Here is a 16,038-nt window from a genome sequence, read left to right on the forward strand (position 1 = left end):
GGTCTAGACCATTGCTTAGCATTCGGGAGGACGCCGGTTCGATTCCGGGTCCGTCTGCCTTGGTCCAAGTTTTTCTGTGGTTTCCTTGGATCACTTAGGCAAATGCTGAGGCAGTAATATTCCACAGATAACCTTTCACTCTCTTCTGTCTTCATTTCGTCCGTCTCATCTTTCTCACCCGAACCACCACCCACTCATTCCCACAATTTATAAAAAAAAGCTGAAGAAGGCCTTCCGCCCTACCTTCCGGCATAGTCCGGAGGGACTGCCCGCCCACCAGCATTAGTTAGTGACTGGTGGGAATGAGACACCCAAAAAATTTTTTTTTTACGGAAATTCAACTGAAAAGTTTCAAATTGTTGTCAAATTATGCAATGGAATAGTTATACTGCTTTAGCGGGTAGCCTGTAGTAGTAATTGTAGACAGAATAGAGCTATAAAACCATTTTTGACCATCCACCCTTCGGGCCATTCATAATAGAAAATAAAATGGATTTTAAAAAGGATGTTAATTTTTAAAACCAGTCTTCACTGTTAGACATACGCTTTTAACCTTTATCTGTATTCCTGTAACATTTAGTTGTTCTCGATTAAATAGGTATTAAGTTTGAGTTCTTATTTTAACAATCCGAAACATATCTACGCTTACGATTAGTTTCCAGAGCGACATTATATTGCTCAACATAATAAAAGAAAGCAATATTTTCCAGATACTGTTGGGGAGCTTTGCTCATTTGACGAAAATTTTTTGTTGTTTCCGTCGATGTACTGCTGCACACATAGATCAATAACTGATCACACGAAATATAAAACTCCAAGGACCAGTGTATGTTATTTAAAAAGATCCATACTGTATTATATGTTTAATAATCCTATTCATACACACTAATTAACTAAAACTAATATTACTTGCTACTCAAAAAGATGCTTGTTGCTTGTTTGATTGTCTGAATTGATATGATGTTATTGGTACAATATAAAAGTGTTTTTGATCTTAAAACTAAATGTACCTCGGCCACTACCCTCAAATTTCCCCCGGTTTACTCCTACCCGAACAGTCCGTACCCAGGTATAGGTATGGACTACACAATAGCCGTACCGATAATTAAGGGAAAACCCTAATCGTTTAATATAAAAATAGAAGCAAGGAGACTGCTGAAAACTAATAAATAAGTAAAATAGGAGACTTACCCCAATTACCACTAACACAATTTTACTGAGCGGACACGTGTTTCGCCCACTTCAAACGTGGACATTATCAACGCGAGACTAATTGTTTAATGTCATAATCTAGCTGTGTCACTACGAAGGTATTTATGATTGTACCCTTCTTGGCATCTAGAGGTTAGTACCGCAGGTAGGAACGATAAAGTCTTATTAGATATCATGAAATTATTGGGAAAAGGCATATCAAGATTAGGGTTTGTCGGTTTTTAAAAACCGGTTTTTTGGAGAAAATTATGAAATTCGAAAACCGGTTTCTTTAGTAGAAAATATCGGTTTTCAAAGTTTTCACTTAAAAAAAATATGAAAATGACAAATGTAGCCATCGGTCGCAAGCGGTTTGGTTCTTGGAATCATATCGGACCGATATTAACGGTGTGTTTTGTCTATTGGATGAATTAATTTAGATTTTATATCAGTTTGATAGTTTTTATTTAAAGGAACCGGAAGAAGTGACTTCCTCTACTCAAACTCTAAGAAAAGAGTTTTTCTAATTGTTTTTAATAAGTATCCATCTGTATCTTAAGGTACCTTTGTGATTCGGCATTTTCAATTTAATGATTAATTAAAAACTAGCATAGAAGAGAGAGATCCTCCAACTGTTTAATCCTCAACATTGTATTTTAACACTATTTGGCTAATTCTGACATTCCACCCACCAGCGGCAAGGGAGAGAGAGCTCTAGCCACCTAGTACCCGCCCAGTTATTTGTGTATATATATTCATATCTGTTTTTTTCTCTCATCTCTTTTTTGGTCACAATCTAAGTTTCATTTTCCTTTCAGTCAGTTTCTTACACTTCATGTACTAGGGTCAATTGAAAAGTCCCCGGCCTGACACATAGATGGCGGCACCAGAACTAAATCCATATGATTTTCAGTTAGTCCTAACCTTCAAAAGACGCGTCTATAAATTTGACGGCTGTCGGATCATTAGTTTGTGAATTATAGCATTTTTAGTGAAGAAACTTTTGTTATTGTGAAAAAAATGGATAAAAAGGAATTTCGCGTGTTGATAAAATATTGCTTTTTGAAGGGAAAAAATACAGTTGAAGCAAAAACTTGGCTTGATAACGAATTTCTGGACACTGCCCCAGGAAAATCAACCATCAAGGATTGGTATGCTAAGTTTAGACGTGGTGAAATGAGCACCGAAGACGGTGAACGTAGTGGACGCCTAAACGAGGCTGTTATGGACGAAAACATTAAAAAAATCCACAAAATGATTTTGAATGACCGTAAATTGAAATTGAATGAAATAGCAGACACTCTACAGATATCAACGGAACGTATACATCACATCATTCACGAATATTTGGGTATGAGAAAGCTCTGTGCAAAGTGGGTGCCGCGCGAGCTCACTTTTGACCAAAAACAACGACGAGTTGATGATTCAGAGCAGTGTTTGAAGATGATCACGCGTAATAAACCCGAGTTTTTGCGTCGATATGTGACAATGGATGAAACATGGCTCCATCATTTCACTCCGAAGTCCAATCGACAGTCATCGGAGTGGACTGCACACGATGAACCCGCTCCAAAGCGTGCAAAAACGCAACAGTCGGTTGGCAAGGTTATGGCGTCTGTATTTTGGGATGCGCGTGGAATAATTTTCATTGACTACCTTGAAAAAGGAAGGACCATCAACAGCGACTATTACATAGCGTTATTGGACCGTTTGAAGGACGAAATCGCCGAGAAACGACCGCATTTGCAGAAAAAGAAAGTCCTGCTTCACCAAGACAATGCACCGTCTCACAAGTCAGTGAAAACGATGGCAAAAATTCATGAATTGGGCTTCGAATTGCTTCCGCATCCACCATATTCTCCAGATCTGGCCCCCAGCGACTACTTCCTGTTCTCAGATCTCAAAAGAATGCTTGTTGGGAAAAAATTTTCGTCGAATGAAGAGGTGATCGCCGAAACTGAGGCCTATTTTGAAGCAAAGGACAAATCGTACTACAAAACTGGTATCGAAAAGTTGGAGGATCGCTATAATCAGTGTATCACCCTTGAAGGGAATTATGTTGAATAAAAAAAACGAATTTTGCAAAAAAAATGTGTTTTACCATTTTAGGCCGGGGACTTTTCAATTGACCTGTTATATATAGGTTAGGTTAGGTTAAGTCGTTTCTTTTGCTAGTGTTAGATTATGTACATAGTTTTTTTTTGTGTGTGGTTGTGCGAATAAACTAATTAAATAGACCAGTTTTTTATATCAAATTTTTTGAACAACTCCTAACAGATTTTTTCTTACTTAAAAGTAAAATTTACGGTTTAGGCAGTTTTTGGAATAGTGTTTTACTGTATTTTTAGTTAATAGATATCTTCGTATCTGAAACTAATATATATATAGTTTAATATAAAAAACGAAAATGAAAGTATTTAGCCCAACGGTTTATCAATTATTTCCCTTTTTATCGGTACGATTAGCCTTCGTCTTGGCACCACACCTACCGATAAGTTTGAATGTATTTCTTCCGGTTATTTACGACAAAAAAAGGCGTGCCCAAAGATCTTTAACAAGATTTGCCATCGTTTTACTTCCTGTCACTTGCACGCACTAGGATAACTTAATAAAGAAAGTGAAAGAACTCCCATTATAGAACACTTGCTTACATCAAGTTTAGTTCACGAAAGTAATTGGTACCTGGTAGGTGATTTTTAATTGCATAAACTCCACTCATGGTTTTAAACGTGTTAGAATTAAATGTCTTCAAATTTAGACCATGACAGCTTTAAAAATAATTTACATTACGAAAAATGGCTTTAAATTTTCATTTCATTTAAAGTAATGATTTATTTAAAAACCAATTTTAAATTTATATTTTCGGGTAAATCTCAATTTCTAAAGATCATTGGGAATTAAAAACAGAACGTTAAATTATTCGCTATGGAATGTCACAACATAAAATATTTTTCAAATTGAATAAATTTTAGAATTTATTTGAAGTAGTTACTGTTATTTCTTTTTAAGAGCACGGTGCTGTACGGGTGCGAAACATCGACAGTGGGCGCGGCAGAAAAGGAAAGGTTAAAAGCGTTCGAAATGTGGTGTTATAGGCGAATAATGAGGATACCGTGGATAGAGAAGGTTAGAAATGAAGAGATAATAGAAAGAACAGGAGAACAGAGGACTCTGGAAATTAATAAGAAATAGGCGAGATAGGTTAGTAGGACACCTTCTTAGGCATGAAGATCTAGTAAGAGGCATATGAGAGGCAAAAACGGAAGGTGGGGTAGAGGTAGACCTAGATTAGATTACTGTTGGCAAATAGTAAAGGTTATCCCTAGACAAAAATTTTCAGTCTCTCTCCAGTCTTTCAGCGTCTCTGAGAGCGTCTGTCACAGTCTCTCAGTTATTGCGTAGGTGTTTTTATGGATCTCTCACAGTCTCTGTATGAGAGACTCGAACGATAAAATTGTTAATTCAGAGATTCGAGTCGCTCACAGAGAGACTGAATGAATAAAACTGAAAAATTGGGAGTCTCTCGTAGAAAGACTGAGATCTCTGAAATATGTTGAACTTTAACCGTGTCTATCAAGACACCACTTATTGAGAGGTTTGAATCTCTCGTTCAGAGACTGGATACGAAATGAGGATCTCTCTATGAGCGATTCGAGTCTCTCGTTTAGAGACGCTGAACAATTTTTTTGACAGTCTCTCGACAGTCTCTCTCAGCGACACCAGAGAGACTCGATGAGAGACGGAGACTCGAGCCTCGCTTTCAGAGACTCTGAGAGACTGAATATTTTTATCTCGGGATGGGTTTTAGGGAAATGCGAAGATTAGCTCAGGATAGGAAAGAGTGGAGGTGCGTGTCCAATCAGTCTTAGGACTGACGACCTTATGATGATGATGATGATGATGTCTTACGAGTAACGATGTATAAAATGATTGGGTAAAATTCAAAGGATTTAATTAACCTCTTTGTGGAGTTTCCGTTGTGGATATTTTACATTCTTGCATTCGGGATGTAGTTGCAAAATTGCACTTGTATCACGTTCTTTTCGCGTACAGGAATATACTTTCCGTTATCTGCTTATATCTGATTATATATTCACTGATGGAATTCTGAAGACCGTCTTTACAGAGAAACGAGACTACGCAATGTACCTACCTTTACGAGATTTTGTCGGGTATATATACATACATATATGGACCTAACAACGCCGAGTATTCATGAATTTTAGAACGGTAGAACGACATTTATATACTTATACCAATACTTTTCACAGAAATGGACTAGGATAGTAGTCAAACTATGCATATTTTAACAAGTTTTGGAATATATTTTACGTGTATGTATATTTTTTATTTATCTCATATGCTAAAATATAACAGACAATGAGATTGATAATATATTGCCTGACAAAAACGAAATAAGACAAATTAGGAAATGATTGACATCGCTCACAATTAATGAATTTTTATATATGTTACAGGAAATGTATGGAATGTACGAATTGTAGGCAATTCCTAGGAAATGTATACAATTCCGAGGCTATTTAGGAAATCTATAAAATACTGTTTCAAAGATTTTTTAATACACAAATATCCTGGGAAATGCATACATTTCCTAGGAATTGTATGAAATTTCGATATTGTATTAGGAAACGTAAAAAACTAATGTTTTCTGTAAATAAAATACTCCAACATATCAGCCTGCTTCCGGTGGGCAGGAACATTAAATAAACTCCAATCTGTCATAAATATACCTAACCAAACAATGATGTTAACAATGCATATACATTTCCAAGCAGCCTGCTGTATGACTGCCGTTTTTTCATAGGCCGCCAATTATTGTTTTTCAACGTTCGATAACTAAAAAACCAAAAAGATCGAAATCGCAATTCGCGTCTGGCAGTTTCGACAGAATACAGATCACTTCGAATTATTTTATTCGATTATGGTAACGTGCCTATCACGTTGAGGTTAGCTACGCCGGGATTCGTTTCAGCAAGTAGATATCCATATATTTAAATGGACCTTGTTGGAGCATACGTAATTCTAAAATGTAGCATGTACTACAGATGACGTTTACCGCGCTATTTGTGCTATTTTCTAAAACGCGTTGTTGAGATAGCAGGTAAAGTTGGTCTGTGTTCTGTTGAAGCTGCCTGCGACGCACTGATGAGATCCAAAAAGATCGAAATCGCGATCCGCGTCTGGCAGTTTCGACAGAATACAGACCACTTTGAATTATTTTATTCGATAACTATGTTTCATTATCATTTCCGCGCCCAACATGTACATCAAAATGATCAGCATATTCATCTCTACAACATACTAAAAATTCATATGCATTGGTGAACTCATTGTTTGGGTAGGTAGATTTAAGACAGATTGGAATTCACTTAATACCCCTGCCCGCCGGAGGCGAGCTGATGTGTTAGAGTATTTAATTCACACAAAGCATTAGTTTTATACATTTCCTAGTACAATATCGGAATCTCAAACAATTCCTAGGAAATATATACATTTTCTAGGATATGTGTGTATTAAAAAATCTTTGGAATATATACCCCAGACAAAATTTTCAGTCTCTTAGAGTCTTTCAGAGTCATTCAGCGTCTCTGAGAGCGTCTCTCACAGTCTTTCACAGTCTCTCAGTTATTGCCTAAGTGTTTTTATGGATCTCTCACAGTCTCTGTATTAGAGACTCGAACGATAAAATTGTTAATTCAAAGATTCGAGTCTCTCACAGAGAGACTGAATGAATGAAACTGAAAAATTGGGAGACTCGTGTCTCTCGTAGAAAGACTAGGATCTCTAAAATATGTCGAACTTAGAAATTTTAACCATGTCTATCGAGACGCCACATCGTTCAGAGATTCGAGTCTCTCGTTCAGAGGCTGGATACGAAATGAGGATCTCTCTATGAGCGACTCGGGTCTCTCGTTTAGAGACGCTAAACAGTTTTTTTGACAGTCTCTCTCAGCGGCACCAGAGAGACTCGATGAGAGACGGAGACTCGAGTCGCTTTCAGAGACTCCGAGAGACTGAACATTTTTATCTAGGGTACATAAGGATTAATGATCTCCATCGGGAGCAAGCTGAAACTAATAATTTTCAGGCTTTAATTTTCACTACACTGGTGTATTACGTATAGTCAAATAATTAAAACTATTTAAGAAGTTCGGTCATTATGTTCTGTAGATATAAACCATAATTGAGTTGTGAAAAATACGATTTTGTTTTTCGGTATTCAATTTGGACCTACAAAAAATATTGGTCTTTTGGAACGAGGCTGGTCTGGAGATATTTTTTTTCATACAATTTATGACGAGAAATTTTATCTGTTTGAAATTATTTTGCCCTGGCAGTTTCACATCATCATAAATATAATAGGTACCTACATTAGGTACATTATTTTGTTTTATTTTACTGATGTTTGTTTTTTCCTGATATACGTAGTAATTACAAACGATGATATAAATTATAATACTAATTTGCTAATAACCCTTAGGATTAAACTGAAATTTCAAACATCTTTTTTGGACAGTAGCTGGGTCATACACAAAATCATTGCTATTGCCTAATATGGAAATCTTTTACTTAATTTGGATCCTTTCCCCATATCATTTCCTTGCATATGTCCCTGATCAATTCCCTTATATTGATTAATTCCCTAAACCACATGCTTTCGATTGACTTTTAATCTCTACGAAGTCCTCACCTCTCTACCATGTTTACTTTTTGACCCTATTCCAGGGGTCGGCAACCTGCGGCTCGCGAGCCACATGCGGCCCTTTGGATGTGAAGCTGCGGCTCTTTAGTTCCATACGAAAATATTATTTATTTTATCAAAAAAAAAATTAAAAATCGTTCTGAATTGATTAACGAGGATTAGGCACTGATTCTATCTCTCAATCAGTTGTGCTCGCTTTTCACCGCATCCCAATAGTCTTCCAGATTGTTACAGTGAGGTTAAGAAGTTGGCATGTGGAGTGCTGACTATCTTCGGATCGACATATTCGTGCGAGCAAGCTCTTGCATGAATATAATTAAAAGATTAAAAGTAAAGTAAGAAGCCAACTAACAAATAAAAATTTAGAGTCGTGTTTGAAACTTAAAACAACAAGTTATGAGCCAAATTTATCCAAACTTTCTAAAACCATGCAAAGCTAACACTCCCATTGAATTTGTTTGGTCAAATGTATGATATTATTCTTTTTTTATTCTAACTACAAGTTTAGTAAAGTTTAAATTTTCTACTTGAATAACCATGAAAAGCCATGGCTCCCATTTAATTTGTTTGCTCAATATGTTTGTTACTGAAGTACAAGTTAGTGTTGTATATAAATAGATATCTTTTCTTATGAATAAATAGATTAGTTTTTTATCCAAAAAAATTATTTAAATTTTGTGGCTCTTTAAAAAGTTTTGTAAATTGTAATTTTCGACTCTTCTGACTCAAAAGGTTGCCGACCCCTGCCCTATTCCAATACCTTCTTCCTACATATGTCCTTCCTGATATTCCCCTCTTTCAATCCCGACTTTTCCTTATATTTTACTGTCCTTTTTATCGATTCTTCTTACATCTTCACATATGTAGTCTGTCATTATCTAGCGAATTTTTGCCTAACTTCAATCCCCTCCTTGTATAACCTTTTTATTCCTCCCAACTCCGAATTTCAACCCCCTAAAACACTATACTCTTCACTCATATTGAACATCAATCTCCTACCCCAATCATCCCTACACAATTTCTTACTTAGCCCCCCCCCCTAGTATTTTACATCTCATTCCTACTAGATATTATCACCCAGCGTATATCCTAGGTATAAATAATTCCTCACCTTTTCTATCTTTACTCCCTGTTTTGTTTGTTTCTTTCCCCTTTCTCCTCTTTTCTGCTCAAATTCTATAACCTTAGATTTTTCACTAATTAACTTCAGCCCTTTCTTTAATAAATGTTTTCTATCATTCCTACCATTTCGTTCAATCCCACGCTGAATTTAATTAGATAAGAACTAATTAAAAGTTTGTGGTCAGTAATTTAACGAAATTACCAGACATGAATAGCGATTTACATTTTATTTGATCTCATCAGCACTTCATAGTCTCGATAAGTCACCGACCACAAACCGAAGATGAACCTTTAAGCATGTTTATACGAAATATGTACGGAACATCAAGTTGCGATAGTATATTCTTTAACATTTAAAATACTTCAGCTATTAGCAAATATCAGCTGATGTAATAAAAGAAATACGTTTTATATTTTATATTCAATAAATATCATTCCAAATAATGCCTTCTAATGCTAATCAATGTCAATTCTCATCTAAATGTACCAATTAATATCGGAATACACGATATTATTACCTACTGCAATTTTATCCTTTTCTTTTTCTGGCCCAGTTTCGTCGAATAATTTTTATAAATCTGCTGCAACATCCTCTTATTGCCTTTGTGATATTTAAGCCAGAACAGCTTATCTCTTTTATTTATCATCGGTCTCTTTTTGTCGAAAAGAAGTTCAAATATTCGATCGGATGGCCGTCTTGGACGGGGGGAAACGTCAGAGAAATGGTACAAGCCAAAGTTGTTGTTCTCTACTACGTTTGGCGACGCTGCCGAATTCGAATGCTCTCCGAAAAATACAACGTCATTTTGAAGTGATGGACCTTCATTGGTTGTAGAAATCGATACGGTTGTTGGAAACGTGGAAGGTGAATCCGTACTGGAAGAACCTTCAGATGACTCGAATGTCACTGGTGGTAGATTATTTTGGTTAGGTGCAAAGTTAAACTTTTGGGCAGGTGCAAAGTTAAATACGTTACTAGGTTGTCGAACAACAACCTGCATTTTGTTGTTATTATTATCTGCGTTGGATTCTGCTTTAAGTGCTTCTTTTTTCTGCTTCAACTTCAGGATTTGGTCTTTGAAGTAATTTTTTAAACGTTTTAACTCTTCCTCGCTTCTGCGACAGGTAGTTTTTAATTCGACTGGTTTTACATTTGAATTGTTATTGGTATCTTCTGAGTGGTTGATTACAGTTTCTGACAGAAACGTTTGCTTTGGTATATTACTACTGCTTTTCCACGTGATTCCTTTGTTTTGGCAAAGTGCTAGACTTTCAGAACAGCATGACGAGGAGATTGTAGATTCGCATAAATTAGCTTCTGTTCTTTCTTCTTGTTCGAATTGTAATCTGTTTTCTTTGAATTTGTTCATGGTTTCTCTGAGAGACTGGGTGGCCTTCCTCATGACATCAATTTTTTCGTGTAAGTAGAGTTTTCTTTTGTCCAATTGAATTCTTAAATCACTTTCAGTTGACGGAGTTTCAGATTTGCTCAAATTTTCATGTTTGGGCGCAATTTGTTTGTGGATGGGTCGTTTTGTCTTCTCCAATAATAAATTGTCTTCGTCGGAGTTTTCGTCGCTCGCATCTTCGCAGTATTCCAAAGTTCTTTTGAAACCTTTCTTGATACTCTTCTTCGGCTCTTCCACAATGTTGGAACTGTTTACTTTGGACTTGGAAGCTTTCAAGTTTTGGACGCTTTTCTTTATTTTGGTGGTGCTTTTTGAATCCTGCTCATTCTTGGGGGTTTCTTCAAGGTTTGTCAAAACAGACGTACGACTTTCTTGCTCGTTTTTTCGCTGAATTAAATCTGATATCATCTTCTGCTGATCAACTCTGAGGAGATATAATTGCCTTAGTCGTTCTTCGTGCTGTTTTCTTAGAACTTCTAAATACTCTTGGTGCTTTCTCTGGAGTTTCGTAAGCAAGATGGATTTTGCTTTGTTGTTCTCGCTTTGGAGTGTAGCCTTTTCGCGGCTGTTTGAAGAAGTTACATTCAGTTCGTTTCGTGTTAGCGACGCATTTTTTTTAATTTTGTCGGAACTCTTTTTCGCGACGTCGTTTTTGGAAGAAATTTGCTTGATCTTTCCAGTATTTTCAGGTTTGATATCTTTCGTCGATTTATTATTGGTGTTTAATCTTGTTCCACTTTTCCTTTCTGTTTTGCTTGAGGAACTTTTAACTTTCTCGTTGCTTTTTGTTTCCTCCTTCAATTTAGGAATGCATTCTTGCCGATTACTCGCCATTATACGAATCCTGTTGGCAATCATAAAGTGGGTGCAGATTTGTTGAAGTAAGCACTTAGTCTCATGCACCTCAGCGTGAACGGATTTTAAAACTTTATACACGTGTTTGTTTCTGACTTCTTTGTGTCTGTGGCTTCTAAGAAGCTTTTTCACTTTGTCAACGATGTCTATGATTTTTGAAAAAAGTTTCAAGATTAAAAAGTTTCTCACTAGTTTCACCAATAAATCATAAACGAAGGAGTTATTCGGAGGTAACAGTTTTTGAAATGATAATGTTCTGTTCCCGTCGCCGATAGAATCCAATTCTGAATATTGTGTTAGTTTGTTTTTGATGGGATCGAAGTTATTGAAATCAACAATTAGTTCCGTTATGTTGCCCGTATAATCCTTGATAATTCCGGTTTCTTTATTTCTTGAAGTCGTTGTATTGTCTTCTAGTACTTGATTTGTTAAACCTTTAGATGATGAGATTGTATTTTTCGATTTTTGATCCACAGTCACCTTTGGTCTTTCCACTTTTTCCATTTCAATTGTTCTCATAACTGGTGTCTCCCAGATTTTGTTAACATTCTTGCTACGTGTTTCGGGAAATTTTATTTCCGAAGAAATTGAGTTTGCTTTTTGGGAAGAACTGTTACTTGTCTTGATGTTATTGTTAGAACTCAAAGCAATAGATGTAGTGGATGATTTAGGCGACAAGTTTACTTTTTCATCATTTGCTTTTCTATTACTGATAAAACTTTCTGTACTACATTTATTTACTTTGTTCTTCTTCGGTGAACCACTCTTTTCAAAACTTTGTTTCTTGAGAAAATTTTCTATTTGGTGGTTTCTGTTATTTTCGCTACTTTTTAGTATTCCTTCATTCTTCTTAATGCTCTCATTGATTCTTGACTTTTTATCTCTGTCCGCTGCGCCAGGAGAAGATACACTGGTTTTGGTTTTGTCTGTAGAATGCTTCTGATTGACTATTTTCTTGCTTTCTTCAAGAGTTTGAATTTGTTTTCGAGATCCAATATCACCTTCAATAACTTTCAAGTAATAATCTAAAGAGCGAGGACCAATAGCGAAATCATAAGTATCCTTGGACAATTCGCTGTTTTTGTTGGAATTAAGATTGATGTGGTTTTGGGAAGATTTCTCTTTCATAGGTTCAACTAAGACAAAACCCATATCTTCCTTGGAATCTTTTTTATCCACCATGGAAGATGAACTATTGGTATCACTGTTTAGTGATATGATACTCTCTTTACGATTTAGTCGATCGGCAGAATCTTAAAATAAAAATGTTTTAATAATAAATGGATAGGCAAACTCCAAATATAATAGTTTATTTATTTAATATTTGTTCGGATAGACTTTTTCAATTTTTTTAGTGGAAAGAGTAAGAGCATACATTGTTTTGATTGTATACTAAATGGATTTGGAATATATACCTTCCGATTTGTGTTTAGAAATTGGAGAACTACATGCTGATTTGTTATATCTTGAATTTTTTGGGCAACAGCCGTATATATTTGTGGTGTCGTAACCAGAAGGAGAAAACTGGAAAAACGAGCAACATGATGAAGTTCCAAAATGGTCTTCAACAATGCCAGAGTTACGTATGTCGGTGCCAGTACTCTTTTTATTCGTGGTGTACTTGTTAGGAGTCGAAGAATTGACTTGCTGTTTTTTGAGAGGAGGGGCCAATAATAGGAAGCAAAGCAGACTGGTTACGGCTATTGCTGTTCCAACAGCAACAACAATTCCAGTTGTTGAAGGTTTCAATTTTCTTCGTCTCTGAAGGCCAATCTTGCGTGCGATCTTAGTCAAAACTGATGTCTTATTCGCATCTTGTTGAGCATTATTTTCAGATTGTTCCTCGATTTTTACAAAGTCTTCATTTTGTTTAACTCCGTTGACATTTTCTAGTAGATCGTCGTCTGGTAAAATCAAATTTGGTAAATTTTCACAATTCTCATTGCTTTCTTCAGAAGGCAAATCTTCTATTTCTAAAATTGAACGCTGTTCAAACGGTTCCAGTTCGATGATATCGGTAATTAAAGCCGGCGGGGTTTGTGTCAAGGTATTGTCACCATTTTCATCACCCTCCAAGATGGTCCATGAGGGATTTGATCCCACATCCGAATCGCTCTCATTGCTGATGACGCTGTCGCTCATGCTATACCTGTTTTTTAATTACACTAACAATTTAGATCCTCTAAAACTGCACAAATGAGAACGGAGAATTTTGATAATGACAGTTCGAAGTCATTTTTTTTTCCTAAATAGAAAGCCGCCTACCTACACTTACTCAACAAATGTTCAAGGGTAGCACTGATCCAATTTGCAAATCACTGCATAGTATAAAACAAAGTCGCTTCCCGCTGTCTGTCTCTATGAATGCTTAGATCTTTAAAACTACGCAACGGATTTTGATGCGGTTTTTTTTAATAGACAGAATAATTCAAGAGGAAGGTTTATATGTATAATACATGCATAATATAGTAGAGAAATACTGCTAATTTTAGAGGTTTCTAATGTGATGTCGTAAATAAACACATTTTTTTGCGCTTACATTACAAAAGCTGGCTGAACCTTACGAGATAGATCAAAATAATGTACTACAGTATTGTACACCTTAAAAAGGTCTATAAAAAAGTCCGGGATAGTATATGTCTATCTCTTAGGGATAACCCACAATAACCATTTTTTATCCTTTACTTTTTACGAGAAATAATGGCTTATTTACGAAGCAATACAGCATTAATCCTTATCCAATTAAGTACTTTGAAATACAATGTGCATTTAATATAGATCAATACGGCCCTTTACAGCATGTAATTTAAACGAATATTTTCGAAGATATTACAGATTTAAAATGCAGGGACATAGCGATTGCGGCGGTTCCAGTCGAGGGGCCGGTTTGTATTGTCTGTAGTATATTTAGTATTAGCATTGTACCCGTGCGAATCTGGGGCGGGTCGCTAGTAATTTATATAATATNTAGATAAAAGGAATAATTTAATCAAAGTTAAATTATTCTAGAAATCATCATTATTATATGCTTTTTGAAAACTTTTTAGCTTTACTATCAATAATCTAAATATTATTTGGAGAAAATAATATACAATATACTTAAAAATAGGAAGTTGACCATCTTATCATTCGAAGTAGCGATTTCGTTTTTACTGAGGTTATGATGATTATAATTCGTGATAATTTAATTTAATTAAAAGACAGTTTAGAACACTGCAGTGACTGCATAGTGCAAACTTCATAATCTGTGACCATCATTTGGATCAGTAAATTTATAACCTGGTCTTGTTCATTCGGTTTTGGTTTTAGTTTTCGTCTTACTAGTTCGGTTTTAGTTTGGTCTTGCTAGTATAAAGATAGTTAGATAAACCATGACTGCAAGACTTAGACCAATTTTGCTCATCCTTACACAAACTAAGCATAACTGCTGGAGACGGTATCTCCTTATTCGGGAACACTTTAATTCTTACTTACCTTATCGTTGCCAGTGTCAGGCGAAGGCGGCGGGGAATTACAGTTGTTCATATTTGGCACCCCTAATTCGTATATGTTAAGCATGTGTGCTGCTTGGGCGTGGACCATAAGATCCCATGAATTCTGGAAGGAGTCCTTACACTGGACACATAACAGTGACGCTGACGATTGATCATCACCGTTCATCCCTATAAAGAACAACAACAACATGTTTAGTCCATTCTGAGCTCGAAGAGAAAATATTATTCTACAGCTGAAGTAGTAGTTTCTTGTCTGAGACTGACAATACTTTTCGTATTTCAGTAAAATATTTGAATCAAAATTTAAATTTAAAAAAAAATACAACGAGTAATTATACAACACGCTACTGAAGTGAAACTTCTTTAAACACACAAACATACCGGTATAGGGGTTAAGGAATTGGTTTAATTGTATTATTTGTACACTATGAATTTAAATTTTACACTATACATGCCGGAGTTGCCTGTAACGAACGTTGCATTGAAGCGCGCTCACGGCTCAAGCGATCCCCACTACGAACTCGACTACGTGGCCGAGTAGACGGGAGACATTCGTTGCATGATTTCGTTACATAGCAACTCGCATGAAACGAACTTACCCTACTGTGCGTAAAGAAGTTTCACTTCAAAAAATACGTATATACACTATTGACGAGCAAACATATATATATATATTCTATTATATGCAATCAACAAGAGGCGGCATCACCTTTTGGAAAATACCACGTGCTGTAGGAAAATTCATATAAATAATAAAGTAATGTAAATCCAATAAAAGCTATTTAAAACTTTTGAAGCGTGTTAAGCTTTGTTTAAAAAACTTTGAGAATTCAATTAGTTTAGGATATTTCTCAGGTGGGCATGGTTGAAAAAACGTATTCCACACGTTCACGAAATTATGCATTTTCGACATAAGAACAAATGGCAACAATGAAGTGTATTATTTTTTGCATCTTACATTACCTGCACGGAAAAAAACTAAATTTTTATGACAACGCAAAAATTACAATTTTCAGTTGTAAATGACAGAATTTGCCGTAAAAATAATTGGATTTGTTAGGTAACTTGTAATAATATCAATTTTGACGTGTTTCTTTAAAAATTATTTCAAGTTTCTGAATTATTACAATTAAATTTGTAATATCAACTAAAATTTCTAGCAAAATTTATTTTTGCTGGGATTTTATTTTTACAAATTCTGGTCCAAATTGTAATTTTTATTATTTTCGCTTACGAAGCAACG

The 16,038-nt window shown here is 35.6% G+C and overlaps 2 protein-coding genes across 4 annotated transcripts in view; both read right to left on the bottom strand.

Moving 5' to 3' along the window:
• The window catches only part of LOC108738328 (heterogeneous nuclear ribonucleoprotein C), a 339,083-nt gene that overhangs the window by 16,029 nt on the left and 307,016 nt on the right, over positions 1-16,038 (bottom strand). For all 3 annotated transcript variants that reach the window (XM_025980376.1, XM_025980377.1, XM_025980378.1), the window contains one exon: positions 14,776-14,963. In XM_025980376.1, coding sequence (XP_025836161.1) covers positions 14,776-14,963 — 188 coding nt within the window. The remainder of the gene's footprint in view (positions 1-14,775; positions 14,964-16,038) is intronic.
• LOC108738327 lies at positions 9,440-13,567 on the bottom strand. Its single transcript, XM_018471707.1, has 2 exons — positions 12,717-13,567; positions 9,440-12,554 (listed from the first exon to the last, which is right to left on the bottom strand). The coding sequence occupies exons 1-2, from the start codon at positions 13,441-13,443 to the stop codon at positions 9,556-9,558; spliced, it is 3,726 nt and encodes a 1,241-aa protein (XP_018327209.1). The 5' UTR covers positions 13,444-13,567; the 3' UTR covers positions 9,440-9,555.

This window comes from Agrilus planipennis, unplaced genomic scaffold, assembly GCF_000699045.2.
Source record: "Agrilus planipennis isolate EAB-ADULT unplaced genomic scaffold, Apla_2.0 scaffold190, whole genome shotgun sequence".
NCBI classification, from domain to species: Eukaryota; Metazoa; Arthropoda; class Insecta; order Coleoptera; family Buprestidae; genus Agrilus; species Agrilus planipennis.